A 20625-nucleotide genomic window follows, 5' to 3' on the forward strand; every position below is an offset into this window, starting at 1 on the left:
TATGCATCACTGATCCCATGTTAATCTGGGGGTTTAATATACAAATTAGAAACTGTCATTGTCATTTAAATTGCCATGACACGTTTATCACAAAACTAAATTTTCCAAGACGGCACGGTGGGCGACTGGTTAGAGCGTCTGCCTCACAGTTCTGACGACCGGGGTTCAATCCAATTGATGCATAACAGCTCTATCAAAGTAGGTGACATTGCACTTAAAAATCTCAACCAACGAAACAATCCCCGTAAACATGAGCGTGTGCTTCTATGTGCCGATGTGCTTGGAAGAGTAAGCGCTATCGATCAGGAGGTCTTCTAGGCGGCTTTGGGCTCTGGTATCACATTGATGTTCAGCTGGGAGTTGGGGGCCGGGGGGGCTGTATGCTGATTACGTCCCAGGGACAGGACAAGGACATTGTTTGGACAAGATGACCCACAGATGCACGCAGAACCAATCAGATTGCTTAAAGCAGGGGCGTGGAACCCTCTTGCTTTTAGGGGCCTTTTTAAATTATGTATAATAAGCATTTGGTTCTTCCGGGGTTTTATTTGGTTTTTATATTTCAAATGGAAATGCTCCTCTCAGACCATAAACATTAGACACAAGTGATGTATGTTGCCCACGTCTGACTGGAGGGAAATGTCATAAAGGCCCCTTAATACCAGGACCTGGAACAATAAATATTTAATGTTCTCATTTGGGTCCACCCTTCCATTGCAGGATCATGAAGCAGTTAGTATTTATTCAAGTCGTCACAGGCTCCGGAGGTTGTGCGGAATTTAGCAAGTGAATGACAAGGTCCCGCGTTATTTGAATCCATCAGTCATCTGGCAATATATAAGATCTGACAGGATACGCTGGTTTCGGCGATGGGTCGGATATCAAGGGGCTTGCAAAAGCGGTCACGGTTGGTGGATTTACAAAAGCCTTTTATGTTATCACTAATATGCTCTTATGGTCATCATGATTGAAAGCAGACCATCTCTGGAGTTTGAAGGCAATATGTGGTTGTCCTCGAAGGGATACTGAAAAAAACATTCCTTTCTTATTGGGGTTTCGGATGCGAGAATGTCAGCAGGTAGACGGTTTAGTGGACGAACAAGAGAGAATAGGTCCTCAACAGGTGGACTCCAGTCTGGATCTGGACCCTTTCCATAGGTAGCCTGACTCATGATTGGATTATTTTGACATTTGTGATTTAACCTGTGTAACTTTTGGGATATTTAGGGTAGTGTGCATATGTATACCATGGCCTTCATTCTCCTTCTAACTCTTCCCATGTGACCAATCAAATTATTTATTCAGAGGAACTTTGAGAATGTCGGAAAACGGTGAGAAGATCAGTGAAAAGAGATCTTATTGTACTTGGAAACAAAATAGCCCAAAGAAAAAAAAGAATCTAAAGCTGCTTTGTTCCCAATATTAGTTCAGATTGCTTATGGGAAATGGACTGCACTTACAGTATGTAGCGCTTTATCTACACCGTCACAGTATATCTAAGTTCATAAAATAAAGGAAAGAAAACACATTCAATCCCTTTTCTTTCTTCTTCTTTTCCTTTCGGCTTGTCCCTGCAGGAGTCGCCACAGCGCGTCATCCTTTTCCATGTAAGCCTATCTTCTGCATCCTCCTCTTGAACACCAACTTCCCTCACGACATCCATCAACCTTCTCTTTGGTCTTCCTCTCGCTCTCTTGCCTGGCAGCTCCATCCTCTTCACCCTTCTACCAATATACTCACTATTTCTCCTCTGGACGTGTCCAAACCATCGAAGTCTGCTCTCTCTAACTTTGTCTCCAAAACATCGAACCTTGGCCGTCCCTCTGAGGAGCTCATTTGTAATTTTTATCCAAACTGGTCACTCCGAGAGCGAACCTCAACATCTTCATTTCTGCCACCTCCAGCTCAGCTTCCTGTTGTCTCTTCAGTGCCACTGTCTCTAATCCGTACATCATGCCTCGGCTCACCACTGTTTTATAAACTTTGCCCTTCATCCTAGCAGAGACTCTTCTGTCACAAAACACACCTGACACCTTCCTCCACCCGTTCCAACCTGCTTGGACCCGTTTCTTCACTTCCTGACCACACTCACCATTGCTCTGGACGGTTGACCTCAAGTATTTAAAGTCCTCCACCCTTGCTATCTCTTCTCCCTGTAGCCTCACTCTTCCCCCACCACCCCTCTCATTCATTCCTCTGCTTTCCAGTGCATGCCTCCATCTTTCCAACTGTTCCTCCACCTGCTCCCTGCTTTCACAGCAGATCACAATGTCATCTGCAAACATCTTGGTCCACGGGGATTCCAGTCTAACCTCATCTGTCAGCCTAACCATCACCACTGCAAACAGGAAGGGGCTCAGGGCTGATCCCTGATGCACTCCCACCTCCACCTTAAATTTGTCTGTCACACCTACAGCACACCTCACCACTGTTCTGCTGCCCTCGTACATGTCCTGTATTATTCTAACATACTTCTCTGCCACTCCAGACCTACGCATGCAGTACCACAGTTCCTCTCTGGGTACTTTGTCATAGGCTTTCTCTAGATCTACAAAGACACAATGTAGCGCCTTCTGACCTTCTCTGTACTTTTCCATCAACATTCTCAAGGCAAATAATGCATCTGTGGTACTCTTTCTAAGGATGAAACCATACTGTTGCTCGCAAATACTCACTTCTGTCCCGAGTCTAGCCTCCACTACTCTTTCCTATAACTTCATTGTGTGGCTCATCAACTTTATTCCTCTATTGTTCCCACAGCTCTGCACATCACCCTTGTTCTTAAAAATGGGCACTAGCACACTTCCTCCATTTCTCAGGTACCTTCTCACGCGCTAGAATTCTATTGAACAAGCTGGTCAGAAACTCCACAGCCACCTCTCCTAGATGCTTCCATACCTCCACAGGAATGTCACTCCTGCTGTGGCGTAGGGTTATAACTGTTTGTAACGGTTAATGTAGTGCAAATATGTGTGTGTCTGTGTGTATATGCAAGAGAGAAAGAGAGAGAGAGAGACAGACTGACATTAGATTAGCAGTGAATTGCTTATTGACAGACAACTAATATTATCAAATATTCATTGAGCGCCAGTATGTGCCCCCCCTCCCGCACTGACGCCGACTCTGAAAGTGAGCTTCATTCAACTCTCCCGAGACCACAAACGTGCTCTAAAAAATGTGACGGGTCGGGAGGGAACGTACTGGCATCCATGGTAGACTGCGGGCTGGACCGTGGTGCGCCTTTGAGACTCCAGGACTCAGCAACCCAATCATCCATGGACTGTGACGGATTCCTCTATAGACTGTGAGAAAACTTAAATATGAGGGGAAAAAAACAGGCTTCTCTCATAACCTCAGAGAACAGAAAGTTGTGCAAAAAGTACTGAAACAGTGAACGGACGGATGTGCATTCAAAGTTTTAAAAATGGAAGGTCAAATTAACTTCAACTGCAAATATTATAGTGCCTTTTAGGCTCATTGTGAAATTTCACCCCAAAGGCAGATGTTTGAACTTTTGTGAGTAGTGTATGTTCCGGACCTTGTTGTTCTGCTTCTGCTACTACTTGGATAATTGACATAGTCAACTTCATCCCCTTATTTTGTATCAGTGGGATTCACACAGAATACTGTCAAGGCAAAACATGCATTCATTATTGCGAAGGCACCCTAAAACTGCATATTAGTGCACAACATAATGGAATTAGCTGACTTTATCTGTAGCATTTTCAATGTCGGTGGCGATTAAGTCACCAGTTTCAATCGGGCATTATCTTTGGAGTTAATTTCAACTCTCTTAGGCCTCTTTGAAGATAAGGGGATCAATAGTATTCCCCTTCGGAGCCTCCAGCCAGAGGACCATCACACAGCTCTTCAAGGGTAACAGTCTTTGAGCTAGCTCACAAGTACCGTATTTCTACAAATATGTACTGCAGATGGGGGATTTCGTAGTACAGTAGTTGCGGCTGTTTTGGTTAGCAGAAGAGTTTAAAGGGTTTCAGCAAATAACTCTTTAAAGGTGAACAATCCTGTCTATGAACTCAGGTAGTTAAAATTTCTACCCTTTTTATCCCCTGTTTGGTGGGACAGGAGGCATCTATTTAAAGGGGACATTTACAGTATTTATCTAGACCAAGTGACTAATTCGGGCACAATGTCATATTTGGGGCATGGTCACTATTTGCAAAAATGTGGTGTTGATTTGTGAGCTTCAGCTTTTGATATTATTCCCTTCATCTCCTCACAAGGTTATGATTTTATTCCGTTTGAATAGGAAAAGCACACACACATGAGGAACCGAAGGATGGAAGACACTGGACTCAGGCTGCCTCTTTTGAATTCATTTTCATTAGCTGGTGAACATTGAGTCCATTTCGAAGTCATTAGTTGATAAAACAACACCCTGATTTGCCATTAAAAAAGTCATTTGTCATCCCTCCCTGGGAACACTCCTCCCCCTGAGCTTTCCCACCTCTTAAACCAAGCTGGCAAATGGGAAAGGGAAAGGCAATGCTGATGCAATTTCCCTGTAAACACTGTATGTCCAAATTCCTCCTTGATGATCATGGACGCAACGCCTTACAATGAGCTCCAACAAATATTTTTTTTTCCCTGTTACCCTTCCGGATTGCACTTTCTCCATTTAAGCTGGATTTGGAGCTGATGCGATCTGACACAAATTGGAAAGAAATTCACGCAAGCATCATTTGGACCATTTTAATCAAACTCTAGTTGATTTTTGATCTAACCGACTGGTTAGAGCATCTGCCTCACAGTTCTGAGGAGCGGGGTTCAATCCCGGCCCCGCCTGTGTGGAGTTTGCATGTTCTCCCCGTGCATGTTTTCTCCGGGCACTCCGGTTCCCTCCCACATCCCAAAAACATGCATGGTAGGTTAATTGAAGTCTCTAAATTGCCCCTAGGTGTGAATGTGAGTGCGAATGGTTGTTTGTATATGTGTGCCCTGTGATTGGCTGGCAACCAGTTCAGGGTCTACCCTGCCTCCTGCCCGATGATAGCTGGGATAGGCTCCAGCACTCCAGCGACCCTAGTGAGGATAAGCGGCTCAGAAAATGGATGGATGGATGGATGGATGGATGATTTTGCTCCATTGGTGTGGTTCGTTTGGTCATGTTTGAACATAGTAATCGAACTCCAGTGTGGTCCAAATGGTCTAGCATCAATGAACACTGACGCGGTTGGGCTGCAGTCAAAATCCAACTGGCAAATGAAACAATCAGGTTTGTCCCTTAAAGCTGATTTAGTAACTATAAGAAGCACCAAATACAACTTTGGTTTAGCGTGTATTTTGGTGGTATTTATTAGCGCTGTTTCACTCACCTTTCCAAACACCAAACTTTATTCCTGTTTACATTCTGCCAACCAGCAAGAACAGAGAGGATATTTTTTGGGCATGTGAAAAGAAACCAAATCGGGAGGAAACAAACAAAGCTTACATGTCCATTAATTGATTCAAACAACGGACAATCAATAAACTAATGAATTGTTTGTTACTGGGATCTCTCTCTGAATGTTTTGAACTGCATTCATGCTAGTGTTGACTATATGAATCCTGCCCGGAGGAATTACCATAGAGCTCAACTTCCCATAGCTGACGTCATTGCCGTTCTTCTCTTGACAGAAAACTAGTTGAAAGTGTATACTTAGCAGCCAAGTAGTACACTCAATTTTTAATCAATCCACAAACTCGGCTAAATTCTTAAGCAATGAATTGATAAATGTCCCTGATCTTGATTGAGACCAAAAAAAGCAGACTTCAGTAAACCTCTTCTATTCGTGAGGGATAGGGATTGAGCCCTGCCGTTCCATCTTCCGTTCCACTTATCCTCACTCGGGTCGTGGGCGTGCTGGAGCCCATCCCAGCTATGTCCGGGTGAGAGGCAGGGTACACCCTGAACTAGTCACCAGCCAATCGCAGTGAGCCCTGCCGTGAATAGCGAAAATCTGCAAGTATTTGAAGCCCCCTAATAAACTTTATAATTGCCCATAGATGCTACAAGATGGCAGCAAAGCACTACTTTTGTCTCTATGAAGTGCCTCAACCCACTACAACATTCTTGGTATAGGATGCCACAAGATGGCAGCAAAGCTACAGTTCCTTGGCCTTAAACACGTGTTGGTTTTTTCCACTATACCATCTATTTCCTTTGTGTTTTATATTTTCTGTCTATAAATTTGCTTAAGAGTGATCGAATTTTCTCAGTCGTAACAATTTCCACACAAGTGAAAGTATCCTAAATGTCATGCAGTTATCTATTTATTTGATTTAAAAGAAAACCAATCATCCATTTTCCTGGCCGAAAAAAACCCATTTTGTTTCGACTTAAAATGAAAACATATTTGTGCTTTGTGTGGTTTTGTCAATGTCTTCTTTTATTATGCAATTTGTACACTGTCATTTACAAGTAGCTAAAGTCACCACTTACTGAATATTTGTATATATCAAAGACCCTTTTGAGACACCTTTGCCTGTTGAACTAAAAGTGTAAAAAAGCCACCGTTGTTAGAATTTTGGAAAACATTCAGAGATGCAAAGTGTTGAAATTCAAGTCTCATCAGTCCTCAATCAATGACATCACTGTCAAGGATCCACCGGTCGAATCCAACCGGAGGCAAAAGCGCCATCCTGAATCCACTCTGCTAAACATTTTTATTTTGGGCTTTGAACGTTCTCGAGAACCCGGAGACACTCCGGACGTAGCGTTCATTCCCAATTACAAGAGGAACACTACTGCTCCTCGCCGTAATGGAGGCAAATCCTGGCAGAATCTGTAGAAAGGAGGATGGCCTTTACAAACTGGCATGGATGTCCTCGTGTCGCAGCACTTTGTAGGTGACCCAGTAGAAGATGTTGAAGATGAGGAAGCTCAGCGGGAAGACGGCTCTGGAGATGGTGTCGATGCGCTTGGCCCGGTCTACGAAGCGCTTGTGGAGGAACTCACCGTCGTGCACCGTCACAGGAGCTGGTGGGCCGAAGACGGTGGGTCCCTCCGTGGCGGTGCCGTCTTTGGACTGCATGTAGTGGCCCAATCCGTAACCCCGGAAATAGAATCCACGGTTCTCCCGCAACATCTCCTCATCCTGTGGAGTTGAGCAGACGCATTTCTCAAATTGACTGGCCATCTTAACCCCCCAAAAATATAAGTAATGCATTCATTTGGATTAGTTTATCATCATTTGCTTTTATTTGTAGCCCGCAATACACACTAAACACATCACAGTACAGGTTTGTTTTATTCATATTTAGGTCACATACAGTATATATTTGTATTTATATTTGTTTGGCTTATCTGTGGTTGATGAACTATTTAAAGTAAACCAAGTAAATTTAGCAAACAAGCGACAAGACTAACAACTAATGATGGAAACCTTTTACCTTACAGTGAGTGCGTGCATTTGTAATATTATTATTATGATTATTATTATCATTGCTGAATGATTAGCGCTTTTTAGATTGTTATTGCTACTGTGCCCAATTTTGCAATTTCCTAACAATTGAACAGTACTCTAAACCAAAAGATTTGACATAAAGAACTTTACTCATAGTACACTATTGGCGCTCGGCAGGCGTGTGTTTTTCTGACTTTGACAAGAAAAGAAAATATGAAGAAAATATTGCTGTGTGGGCGGCACTGCGGAAGACTGGTTAGCATGTCTGTCTCACAGTTCTAAGGACCCGGGGTTCAAATCCAACCTCGCCTGTGTGGAGTTTGTATGTTCTCCCCGTGCCTGCGTGTGTTTTCTCCGGGTACTCCGGTTTCCTCCTACATCCAAAGAACATGCATGATAGGTTAATTGACGACTCTAAATTGTGAGTGTGAATGTGAGTGTGAATGGTTGTTTGTTTATATGTGCACTGTGATTGGCTGGCGACCAGTTCAGCGTGTACCCTGCCTCTCACTCAGAGTCAGCTGGAATAGTGACTTGTGAGAATAAGCGGCACGGAAGATGAATGAATGAATATCGTGTGTCATTTACAGAGGAATTGCATTTTAGCATTAAGAGTCCCTTTTCCAAAGTTGCTAAAAGTTTCCCAACAAATTTTAGGTGCTTTTTGGGAAAGAAATTGCTAGCGTATTCTGAAAAGTTGCCAAAAGTGCTACGTTGGCATGAATGGGGAGAACACGTTATATTCCCAGTCCAGATCAAAATAATTTCAACCTTTGTCCCATCTCCAATCTCCCATTTCTCTCAAAAATCTTGGAAAAGACTGGCGCTTCCCAGCTCCACTCCCTCCAAACTTCCAATAAAATATATGAAGAATTCCAGTCTGGCTTCCGTCCCCTCCATAGCACCGAAACATTACTCAACCAGATCACCAATGATGTCTTCCTGGTAGCTGACTCTGGCCTACTCACCATCCTCATCCACTTTGATCTGACTGCAGCTTTTGATACTATTTCCTCCACCACACTGACATTACACACACACACACCTCCAGTGGTTCAGTTCCTACCTGTCCGGCTGCACCCAGTTTGGTCAAATGACATCATTTTAATCCCATCCACCACCCATTTCTTCTGGTGTCCCCCAGGGCTGTGTCTTGGGCCCCCTTGTCTTTATCACCTACACACTACCTCTTAGCAATACTTTTCCGTAAATTCCACTTTCAGTTACGTGGATGACATTCAGCTATCGCTCTACCGCTCAACCAAATCCTCTGCCACTCTTTCTCTTTCCTCCCTTACTGACACTGGTTTCAATCCAATTTACCATTACTTCACACACACATACAAATTGAAATCCTACTCATAGGTACCAAGTCCATGCTAGCCAAAATCGACAATTTTTCCCTTACACTAAATAATTTCTCTGTTTCCCCCTCCAGACTCTGGGTGTCATCCTGGACAGCACACTCTTCCTCCAAGCACCCATAAACAACATCACTCTGTCTGCATACTTTCACCCCCACCCCCCCACCACACCCCCCCACACACACACTGCTGCTGTCCCTGTTCATAGCCTCATCACTTCCCGCCTGGATTGTTTTAACTTCCTCCTGCTTGGTCTCCCCCATAAATCACTACAAAAAACTATAGCTTCTCCTGAACTCTACCGCCCGTATTATCACAAGGACCCCCTAAACTCACCACATCACTCCAGGCCTGCAGCAACTCCACTGGCTTCCTGTCCAATAACGCATCCAATATAAAATACTGATCTGTACCTTCAAGGCCATCAATAACCTCACCCCACCAAATCTTGCTGACCGCCTTCACGTTGCCATACCCTCCCGCTCTTTCAGGTCTTCATAATCCATCCACCTCACCGTTCCTTCTGCCCGTCTCTCCATCTTCAGGGACAGAGCTTTCATCCGATCTTCCCTCCGTCTTTGAAACTCACTACCACCTGACCTCTGAAACACAGACTCATTAACGCTCTTCATATCCAAACTCAAGACACACCTTTTCCGGATTGCCAATTCACTTTAACATTTCCCATATGATTTGCCATTTTAATTGATATTTTATGTTCTGTTATTTTTATTGTATTAATTTATTTTAACTAGGTTTGTACAATGACCTTGAGTGGCTTGAAAGGCGGCTCTAAATAAAATGAATTATTATTATTCGCTGTCACCGGTAAAATGACATCACAGCTTTTCATGGCTCCTCTTTTGGGATTAGTAAGGTCTGCGTTGTGACCTCAGGTTCCAAAGCCATTTAGATACTGTGAAACAATGCGTAATGACACGCATAGGGCCTTGTCTATAATAACAAATTTGACCCATTTCCCAATTTCCTCATCCAGTTAAGTGGAACTGACACATCCTAAATCTGTTTGGACCTCAACACCCAGTGGATATCCTAATTTGATGATTAATTTTAACAAGTAAAAAGCTCAGTTTTTGCTACAAGAGACTACGGAAGCTGAGTCGGATGCTTGAGGGCGACTGCAAATCATTGGAATTATGGGTGGGTAACTCACAGCCTGCAAGAGTGTTTGAGCTGGCTCGTTATGCAATTCTAAAAACAAATAAAAACCTATTTTAGGATACCAACTGTTAGCAAGTTAGCATTTTATTGATTATTTGTGAAATAATAAACAATTATAAAAAACAATGCAGTGAATATGTCAGATGCATTCCATTCATAAATAGGCTTATGTGAACAGCGGCCATCACACCCTCAGAATCATGTATTATTATTACTATTATTATTATATTTTTTAAATCCTCCCACTGGCTGGCACAAGGTGCACGAACGATCGGGGGGAGGGTGGTCTCCAAGTGATCACTTCATGGCGCAGATCTGAGCCAACTTTACATCATCTGCCTATGGGGGTCTGTTTGCAGTTCGGTATTAACGTACTTTGCGTGCTTCGACCGCCGAGCAAATCAGTTTCTTCTTCCGCCATGTCAAAGACTTAGTGTGCCACTCGCGCGCTGCATTTAAAGGGAATAAGAGGAGCCGGTTCAATTGGACACGCTTGAAGTTGGCTGTGTTCACACCCACCAGCGCAGCAGAAGTGGCTGGGTGCGCTGTTCCATGAAATTATTAACACCGGGTCGAATACGCCTTCGCACACAGTTATGCTACGCGCCACGCTGGATTTATGCCAGTCACAAAAATAGAGCGCAATGGGTTTACGTAGGTTTTCAACATGTTGGCATTGTAAGAGGCGTGGCACGGTGGACGACTGGTTAGAGCGTCAGCCTCACAGTTCTGAGGACCCGGGTTCAATCCCCGGCCCCGCCTGTGTGGAGTTTGCATGTTCTCCCCGTGCATGCGTGGGTTTTCTCCGGACACTCCGGTTTCCTCCCACATCCCAGAAACATGCATGGTATGTTAATTGACAACTCTAAATTGCCCGTAGGTGTGATTGTGAGTGCGAATGGTTGTTTGTTTGTATGTGCCCTGCGATTGGCTGGCAACCAGTTCAGGGTGTACCCCGCCTCCTGCCCGATGACAGCTGGGATAGGCTCCAGCACGCCCGCGACCCTAGTGAGGAGAAGCGGCTCAGAAAATGGATGGATGGATGGCATTGTAAGAGTTTTTGTTACTGTAGTTCTACAGGGGTGGCACGGTGATGAAGTGGTTAACACATCTGCCTCACAGTTCTGAGGAGTTTTAGAGTTTGCATGTTTTCCCCTCCTGCATGGATTTTCTCCGAGTATGCCGGTTTCCTCCCACATCCCAAAAACATGCATAGTATGTTAACTGAAGACTCTAAATTGGCCGTAGGTGTGAATGTGAGTGTGAATGGGGTGTTTGCCCTACGATTAGCTGGCAACCAGTTCAGGGTGTACCCTGCCTCTTGCCCAGAGTCAGCTGGAATAGGCTCCAGCATGGCCGCGACCCTAGTGAGGATAAGCGGTACGGAAAATGGATGGAATGGATGGACAGGGGGTTAGAGGAAATCCAACTCCCAACAAATCTGTCACATACACCGAGTTACAGTTTAGTAAGATGCCCATTTAAAAGTAGGCATAATAGTACCGGTAATAATGTAGTTCCTTGATTTATTGAAACATAATACATGTGATTGCCTTAAAAAAAGAGAATAGGGGTTACAAATGTGCATTGAGTAGAGAACAATCCCTACAAACAGGCAACACAATGGGATACAGGGGAAAAGCACACACTTATAATGTTAGGAAACATGAACACAAGGTCATGGGGAGGATTACCAAAACGTGGGCTTGACACAAAGTGCTTGTGAGGGTAAATTGAACTTTCAGCACGGTCAGTTGATTAGTGAGGGTTCAAAGGTGAGGGTCCACACAGGGGTCACACTTTTACCCTGATACAGGCGCTGCAGTGCTCAGTCACTTTCCTGCAGGTGGTATCGCTAGTCGGAATGACGTTCACGTTCTGCAATGACTCAACACTCCCGTTCCGACAGGCGAGTTCCTCCAAGACACACAGTTGGAATAATTGTAATAAACATTACTGTCATACTTTTTTAATGTAATAGTTGAATATGAGGTTAAATATTTTGATTTGGGAAGAAAATTACATTAACTCATTTGGTTTGGGTCCACACATTTAATAAAACAAATAGCAGTATTGTGCCAAAGAGACACCTAAGCTGTACAATGAGAATACACATTATGAATTTAGTGGTAATTAAACCTATAGTATGTAACTTCTGTCACCCCCTAGGGTGGAATTCTGCATTACAACAAAAAAGCTGGCACTTGGATATGATTCTACAACATTCTACAACATTTTTTTGCTGTTTTGAAGGACAGCCAGCGGGGAAAAAAGATGGATTCTTTGGAAGAGACTATTCTTGTAAATTGTTGTTATTGTTGTTTAGGTCAGGCACGTTGCTGGGCAGCTAAGGGAAGATGTATGGAGTTCGTTCGCAACGGTTATCAGGCAGAAATGTCCTAAGCAGCACAATGCAGACAGCGTAAATCACTGCAGTATTTTTGCTTGCATTGTGCTGAACTTCGTGTAGTTTACATCAGGCACTTAGCGAAAAAAAATGGGCAATTACGTCAACTCAGAAAATCATTCACGCATGGGCATTATTAAAAAGTTCGCTGCTCAGCCCATTTGAACTATGTTGCTGTCCAAAACAGCAGCAACAAAGAACATAATCAGTATCTCAGATGATTTCAAGTTACTACATGTTGTAGATGAGTTCACCATTGCAGTATCATCGCTCCACAATGGTGTGTTTGTGTTCTGGGGAACTATGCAAATGATTATTTCTTCAAGTTACTTGTTTAAGAAAATATGATAAAAATGTATACATATTTCATATTAGCTATAAAAAATTCAACAAAGCTCTCCCTCCTCGTAGATGCCTCCCTCCTTGTGTCAATAAACAGCCCTGGCCACCAATTCAGGAAATACGGTAAATGGACAGACAATTGTATTACAGCAATAATTCTTCATTTTAACCAGGGACATTTTAAGTATTACATGACATCAAAGTGCTTAAGATTACATGCAAGAAGCATGTTTCCTTATCTATAAAAGCATGGACCATTCAGATCAGATTATCACTGTGAATAGAAACTGTGCAACCTGCGGAGGGATTGTTGGGATGCTTTAGCAAGATATATTACTGTGTACTGACTGTTGCTTCCATGCAGGACATGACACGCTTAGCGGGGAGATAATAAATAAGTTGATTTTATGCACCTCACGTGCACTTTAATGCACCAGAGTTCAGCATTAGAGGATATCAGTTTGTAATAACAGCCGCTGGGGTTTTGATTATGTTTACTAGCAAAGTCAATAAAACGTGATCAAAACACACAGTCGGAAATAAATGAGGTTTTGAGTGAAGGCTGAAAGATTTTTATCATTTTGTTTTGTTGATTGTGTTTTTTTTTTTTTTTTTTGCTGCTGCTGAACTCATTTAAAATCAGGACTTGTTTCAAGGCAACATTAGTACTGATTAAACCCTAACAACTTGAAATGCATGGTCGTGGAACCTCACACTGTATCCCACCAGGAATTCTCCAATTATGTATACAGCACATAAAGTTGACAATCAGGTTCCATTAATAGTATAAAGTCAAATGAAATGGAAAAATGTCATTTGAATGACATTGAATATATGACAGAAAATGTCATAACTACTTCCAATGTAGTGGATAAAGCAAGTAAGTTTACAACGGGTCTTCAAATTGCGACATTTCAAGGTTATGAATGGTGAAGAATATGTGTTCACGAGGCACAAGACGACGCTCACTTATGGCCTTACTTATCATTTTTCATTGGATTATTTTTGTGGCCTCGAAGTGTTTTTCATACAAACATTAAATGTAACTGTAACGTAACTTTATACGGCATTAGCGTAGGTTAGTAATAGACTAGATCGTGTTCCAGTTTACGTACAAATTTAGCTAAGGGACCCCCGTACTATGTTTGATAGTCATATTTTCAAACTGTATGTGCATTGTTCTGTCATGAGGGGCAGTCATCGGTTCATCTTTAAGGAGCTGACTGAGGAAACCAATGATTGAATGTTTCTCAAATGTAGGGATCCATTTTGGATAACCTGGAGGTAAAATGACAAACGTATTTCTTCTCTCTTCGTCACTGATGTTGATGTGGTAAACTCGCCTGACTTTGATACAGGCAGGATTGCTTCGGTTCTCACTAAGTGACGGTGTGAATGTGAGTGTGAACTTTTGTATGACTCTGCAGTATATGTGGTCTGTAAATGATGGGTGACGCGGCCAGGGTGGAGTTAAGCCTTCACCAAAAGTGGGCTGGGTTAGGCTCTGGCTCCCCGCAAACCTGAATAAGTGATACAGAAAATGGATGGATGGACATTCAATCCCAGGCCCCGCCTGTTTGGTGGTTGCATGTTCTCCCCGTGCCTGCGTGGGTTTTCTCCGGGCCCTCCGGTTTCCTCCCACATCCCCAAAAATATGCATTAATTGAAGACTCTAAATTGCCCGTAGGTGTGACTGTGCGTGCGAATGGTTGTTTGGATGGATGGATGGATATGAAGGACTCTTTGCCAGTTACAGAAAAAGCTTGAATTCAGTTGTTGCTGCTGAGGGTGGCCCAACATTTGATTTGATTTAGGGGGCCATTACTTTTTCACACAGGGCCAGATAACGTTAAAGAGTTTTTCCCCTTAATAAATGAAATAACCATTTAAGAACTGCATTTTATGTTTACTTGTGTTATCTTTGTGTTGGATGACCTTTCATGGCGCTACATGTTTGTTGTTGTTATGATGACTGAATAAAAAGCACGTTAAATCAGTGCCCACATTCCTTTGTTATTATTGTCGACTTGGCTATATTGTCCTGAGCATTGGGGACAGAGATGCATAGACTGCTGTATTGACTTCCATTTCTGGTTCTACGGTGAATTTGGTGGCTGGATTTTGCCGGTTAGCGTAGCCACGGTGTTGTCCTGGTTAGCTGTCGCTCCATCTCAAATGGAATATCAGAAGGTAAACGATGACAATAGCACATCCCAGGTCACTGGTCGCCATGGCAACAAGGTGCACCAAACAAGCAGGTCGTCTTCATGTGTTATGACATCCAGTTGTAGCGTATATATGGCGTCAGATACAGATACTAGATACAGTATATACCGCGGTTCACCACAACGAGAGGCATAAGTTAACGTTATGGAGCTTTTTTTTTTTACATGCAGTAAGCAGCGTGTGTGTGTTTTTTTCTTGCCGAGGTGTTAAGGCCTGCTTAATTTACACTCACGATTCTTTGCTGCCGCTGCTTTTTCCTCAGCCTGATGAACTCCTTGTGCTGCCTGGAGACAAAGTTGACCGCCGCGTACTCCAGCAGAGCGGCGAACACAAACAGAAGGCACACGGCCATCCAGATGTCAATGGCCTTCACATAGGACACCTTTGGAACACATACATAGATACACACAAACGCAAGGTCACACGGGCTCTGTCAATTGGCAATCAATGAAGGAGCAGCTGGGTCCCGATTTGACAGACTTCTCTAGCTTGGCCTAGAATTGTAATGAGTCAGTGGGATTCTAGGGCAGTTGACACATAGCCATGAGACAGGTCACGTTTAAGGCTTGGGGGGATCCCCCGGACGAGTTGCTCATGAGAGGAAGTGTCATTGCGCATCAGCAACGGCCGCTGAACATGTGTTGCGAATAGATTTCATCCAATGGAGCGGCACTTTGCTGACTGTTGCAGACACGATAAGTGAAGTAGGAAAAAAAGGAAATGAGACAACACCATTCTCACTCAGCTTTGTAAAAGATATGTTTGAATTAAGAATTTCATTTTCAACATAGGCAGCATGTTAGTTTAGTGGTTAGCACATCTGACTCACAGTTCTGCGATGCGTGGTGGGCAACCGTGGTTGGGTTAGGCCGCAGCTCTCTCGCAGCCCAAATGAAAACAAGTGGTATAGAAAATGAATAGATGGCTGTTCATACAAAATCTTTTTCACACAAAGATTCCTGCAACATTGCTGCATAAGAGCTGTGACAGAAGATCCAGCATCCATCTGCCTAAATTCAATATTTTATCACCTTTTCTATGTCTCATGACATGTGCTTACTGGACATCATGTATGATAGCTGTTCAACTAAAGAGACATATTTTATGGGTACAATAAGAGCCTCTCAAACGCAGCTAGTATAAAATTTCGGGGAGTCTCCACTCATCTTTATTAATGCCACATTTTTTTTATTTATGGCATTATTGAAATGTTTTTTTTTTCCCTCAAAATAACATCCAGGAAAACACTGCGCTTCACTACATAATAAAACTTGGAGCCAAATAATCCAAACCTATTTGTGAATCTAGTTGTAAACTGTTTGCCACCCTTGAGGACAAACTTGCTGTTGCTTTTTGCTTTACAATAAAATGAAAAACATGATGTTGAAATAAAAGCGCATGGGCAGGCTTCCAGCAACAATTGACTGAAATGGACGTAGTTAGTGCATACTGAATGAAACAGGTGTCTCCATCGTTTTTGTGGTTACTAACCCTGATTATAGCCGATGGCGTGGAGGCAGTGCTTTTCTCCACCATCTGTCAGGACGCTGGGACACTAGTAGGACCTTATGTACTGTGAAGCAGGTGACAATTAGTGTTGATTTTGTGATGACGGCTAAACAACACAAAATGCACTTGGCGAGTAAGATGATGGGCTGTCCGTTATATGCAGATGCATCATAAAATAACCTGCAAATAATCGGCCCAATTTTTGTGACCAGCATAAATCCGGTAATTTCATAGACCAGCGCAGCCCACCAGATTCGATAGTGGGTGGGCTGCGCCACTGTGGATGTGTTTACGGTCGACTTAATCTTCCGCCAATTGAAGCGGCTCCTGTCATTGCCTTTAAACGGGGTGCAATGACAGTCTCAACGGAGACAGTTCTGCGTGGAAAAGGACGATGCGTAATCGCAGCGATCCATGCGTGACTAGAGCATTGTCATTGCTCTGGCCAGTGTGGCAAGCAGACAATGTGAGCGGGTACGCTTATTAAATACAGAACGAGCCAATGATAACCGCTGGCAACTTAAATATGTCTATGGACCTCAGTATCTGTTTGCCTGTGCCTTGATCAAATTCACCAACATCACATTAGACCAGAACCTGCCGCCAGTTAGACGTGGTCTGCTGCAGATGCACTGTCTCTGAAAATAGAGCCTAATGTCTTAAAGACCTTGACTTGTTTTGTTCCATTTATTGGGAAGAATTGGCAGTTTTGAAATGAGCACATATGGAATAAAGTGTTTCCTCACTCATCAAAACCCTGTGACTAATTGACGCCCCTCCCCAAAAGGTTTGTAATTGCCTATAAAGCACGACTTTTGTTTAATTTTAAACTCCTCAACTCACTTCAACATAGTTCCTTGTCACCAATATGCCACAAGATGGTGGAAAAGCACTATTTTTGTCTCAATAAAACTCACTGTCCAGCGTAATGTCCAAAGTCAAATGTTCAAAAACTCATCCAATTTGTAATTCAACCACATTTCCAGGAAAAATAGCACTGTAAAATCACATAAATACCTCATTAAACAAGAGATCAGTAAATCCCGTGAGACTGCAGCTGAGGTAGCATCCAAACGATTACCTCCACTACTATGTTTTGCTTTCTGGAGGCTTTTTTATGCGGTTATATGTGAATGATGTTATCACAGAAAGATACCAGCAATGGCAACCATCCACCCCTTTTGCGATAGAGCTGCAGCCTATCCTAGCTGACTTTGGGCAAGAGGCCGGGTACAACCTCGATTGGTTGCCAATCGTATTTTAACAGTGCCTAATACGGTGTTGCCTAATGCTATGGCTGTGAGACTAGAATAGACGGCGTGTGACCTGGTATCAATGCAATCAATTACAACATGTTCAGAATTCCATGTTACGTGTCTTCATCTTCAGTTGTCAGCGAAACCCGTGCGTTCAAGCAGAACGTGTTTGCTTTTCCAGTTGACAACAAAACAGCCTGACTTTGTTGTCACGCGGAGTATAATATGACCTCATCGTCTGTGCTGTTATTGTCCTCACCTCACCCGGGATTCGTATTTTTCGTCCCCAGCTTTGTCCTACATTCATGCAGTGACAATTTCATCACCGAATAAGCCACCCCACTCCAGAGTGTCCCCTTTTCAATGTCTTTGGAAGACTTTGGAGGACAAGGCCAGTCAATCCCTTTCCTGAACCCCACTAAATCAAATCAAATGTGAACTCCTGACATATAGTGTTTAGTTTGGCCTTTTCCAGGCCAGGGTATTTCAGCTATGAAACAAAATAATGGATCATTCTTTGGCAGATGAAAGGTGAGAATGTCCGACAAAGACACCAAGAGGGAAGCAGGTGTGAGAAGGCAACTGTCTGAATATATTAAACCATTCGGATTCCCCCTGTGAAAAGTATGTGGAAGCTCTTTTTCCAGATAACTGACAGAGTGGACATGTTGACGATGGCTCCATTATCGGACTGTCAACGCAGGAGATAATACAGACGTGGTATTGAAAATGACATGATGTCAAACGCCAGTTTGAGGTCTGACTTCAATCTTTTGAAAAAGGGTCTGCCAACAATTAATAATTGCGCTAAGAATGTGTTGAGCTAAAAACATCATCAGATTCCTCTGATACACACTTGCCTCTTGTACAAGTACAGGATATAATTATACAGTACAAGTGTATGATTATACTGTAGTTGGAGCACAGACGTCCTCTCAAAAATAATTCCACAGAAAGCAGAAACTGTGCAAAAAACTTCCAAAATCAAACACCACTAAAGTGGTATAATTAGGAAAAAACTAAACTTTCAAAGCATCTCGTGAGACTTGAACCCAGTGAGTATTTAAAGGCTCAACTCCTAAAGTGTATTTAGTTACAGACACAAAGATAGGCAAAAACAAAACACAAGATGTTTTGTAATTCCCAACTGTACCCATTATTAATTAACCTTCAGACTCACCTTTGGCAGGGAGGCCCGTGAGCCAGAGCTCTGCGTGGTCATGGTGAGCACAGTGGTGATGCCCAGGCCCACCCTGGCGGGGGCGGCGTCCATGTTGATCCAGAAGGACACCCATGAGAGGATGACGATTAGGAGCGAAGGGATGTACATCTGGATCAAGTAGTAGCCCATTTGACGCTCTAGGTGGAACTTCACCTCGATGCAGGTGAATTTACCTGCATTGCACACCACAGGTATCACATAACTACTTTACTTCTGTGACGGTTGAATTAATCGAAGACGAAATCCTTACCTGTGTTGTAATACTTGGTGCAGTAGCCCAAATCCATCTCGTCTTTAAGCACAAACTGCGGCAGGGTGAGGTCGTCGGCCACTTGGACGGGATTCTCAGAGAGCCACTCGAAGATCAGGTCGTTCATGGTGTAGCCGACTGCGGATAAGAAACCAACGAGAGGGTAGACTCGATGAAATCCTCTTTCCATGTTTCCTACTGGTTGTTTAACTCAATGCAGTTATCCACTAATGCAAGCTACAATGAAATTGAGACAAGATCCATTATTTCAGCATAACCCTTGAAATAAACCCTTGCTGCTCATGGGGGATAGGGACTGAGTCCTCCCACGAATAGGAGAAATTTGTAATGGATGCACACCCCAAAAAAGGTTGTTATTGCCTATAGATGCCACAAGATGGTGGCAAAGCACTATTCTCTAATAGACAAGGCTCGAGCCTGACGACAATAAGCTCCTCCTCTCACTTCAACATTGTTCTTTGGCTCCAAGCTGCCACAAGATGGCGCCAAAGCAATGTTTTGATATTAGACATGGCTTTGGTCTGAGCACAAAAATAACAAATACATTTTTTTCCAGCAAATAACAGAGGATGGACTCCCCGCACAAATACGTGAAAATGTGACTCCGCATATTCCAAACCGTCTATTGCGGGGGTTGACGACACCCCCACAACAGACGAAATCCGTGAAGTAGCGCCCAAGTATTTATTGTTTTATTTATGTATATATATTTTAAAGCTTCATGCATATACTGTGATACCAGCATACAGTATCTGCATGACAGGTGCAGGTATTATTTTTGTCCACTCGGGGTCACCATCCTCACATTTTACACTGCAGTCTCTGTGACGTTGAATGGCTACCTGCCTTTAATGGCTTGTTTAGTGACTGTTGTGAAACATGACAACATTTGTTCAATAACGCGATTGAAAGAGCACTAGCAACTGTTTCCATCCTGCCTATACCCTTATCACCTGTTGTGGATTAAAACTAACTAGTGATGGTAGGCTATGTTCAATTAGCTTACTTTACCATAGACGTGCAGTTGTGTAACTTAAGACAGTTGTACTTTGCAAAAGGAATGTTGTGCTTTACCTTCTTTTGTTAAGTGTGAAATGATCCCGAACTTTGGACATTCACTATCTTTTTACTCTCTTTCCTCCTGGCTCGCACTTATTGCCACGTGAGTCTGCAGTAACAGTCTGGGTGCAAATATAATTACAGCAAAATGCCATCGTACAGGGAATAATCTGAAAAATAAGTACAATAAAAAAAATCTGCGATGCAGTGAACCCGCCAAAAGTAAACCGCGATATAACGACATAGCGAGGGACGAGGGACTAGTTTCTTATGTCATGTAAAGGAGAAGCAATACAAAGTGACATATTGCAGCTCTTCAGGAATCATTGTTCTGTGTTATAGGACATATTGATTTAGACTGGGGGTGGAGGTGCTGATAGA

General features: G+C 43.1%; 1 protein-coding gene across 2 annotated transcripts in view; it reads right to left on the bottom strand.

Moving 5' to 3' along the window:
- Nucleotides 1–4360: 4360 nt before the first annotated feature.
- glra4a (glycine receptor, alpha 4a) overlaps nucleotides 4361–20625 on the bottom strand; it is a 60188-nt gene continuing 43923 nt past the window's right edge. Inside the window, exons 6-10 of one of the 2 annotated variants that reach the window (XM_061788319.1) lie at nucleotides 19165–19302; nucleotides 18873–19087; nucleotides 15160–15309; nucleotides 11759–11869; nucleotides 4370–7097 (exon numbers count right to left, since the gene is read on the bottom strand). In XM_061788319.1, the coding sequence (XP_061644303.1) occupies nucleotides 6807–7097; nucleotides 11759–11869; nucleotides 15160–15309; nucleotides 18873–19087; nucleotides 19165–19302 (905 nt within the window). In that variant the 3' untranslated portion in view covers nucleotides 4370–6806. Of the gene's footprint in view, nucleotides 7098–11758; nucleotides 11870–15159; nucleotides 15310–18872; nucleotides 19088–19164; nucleotides 19303–20625 lie in introns of both variants that reach the window. The other variant, XM_061788320.1, reaches the window with a different exon arrangement.

Source organism: Phyllopteryx taeniolatus, chromosome 10 (genome assembly GCF_024500385.1).
Source record: "Phyllopteryx taeniolatus isolate TA_2022b chromosome 10, UOR_Ptae_1.2, whole genome shotgun sequence".
In the NCBI taxonomy this organism is placed as follows: domain Eukaryota; kingdom Metazoa; phylum Chordata; class Actinopteri; order Syngnathiformes; family Syngnathidae; genus Phyllopteryx; species Phyllopteryx taeniolatus.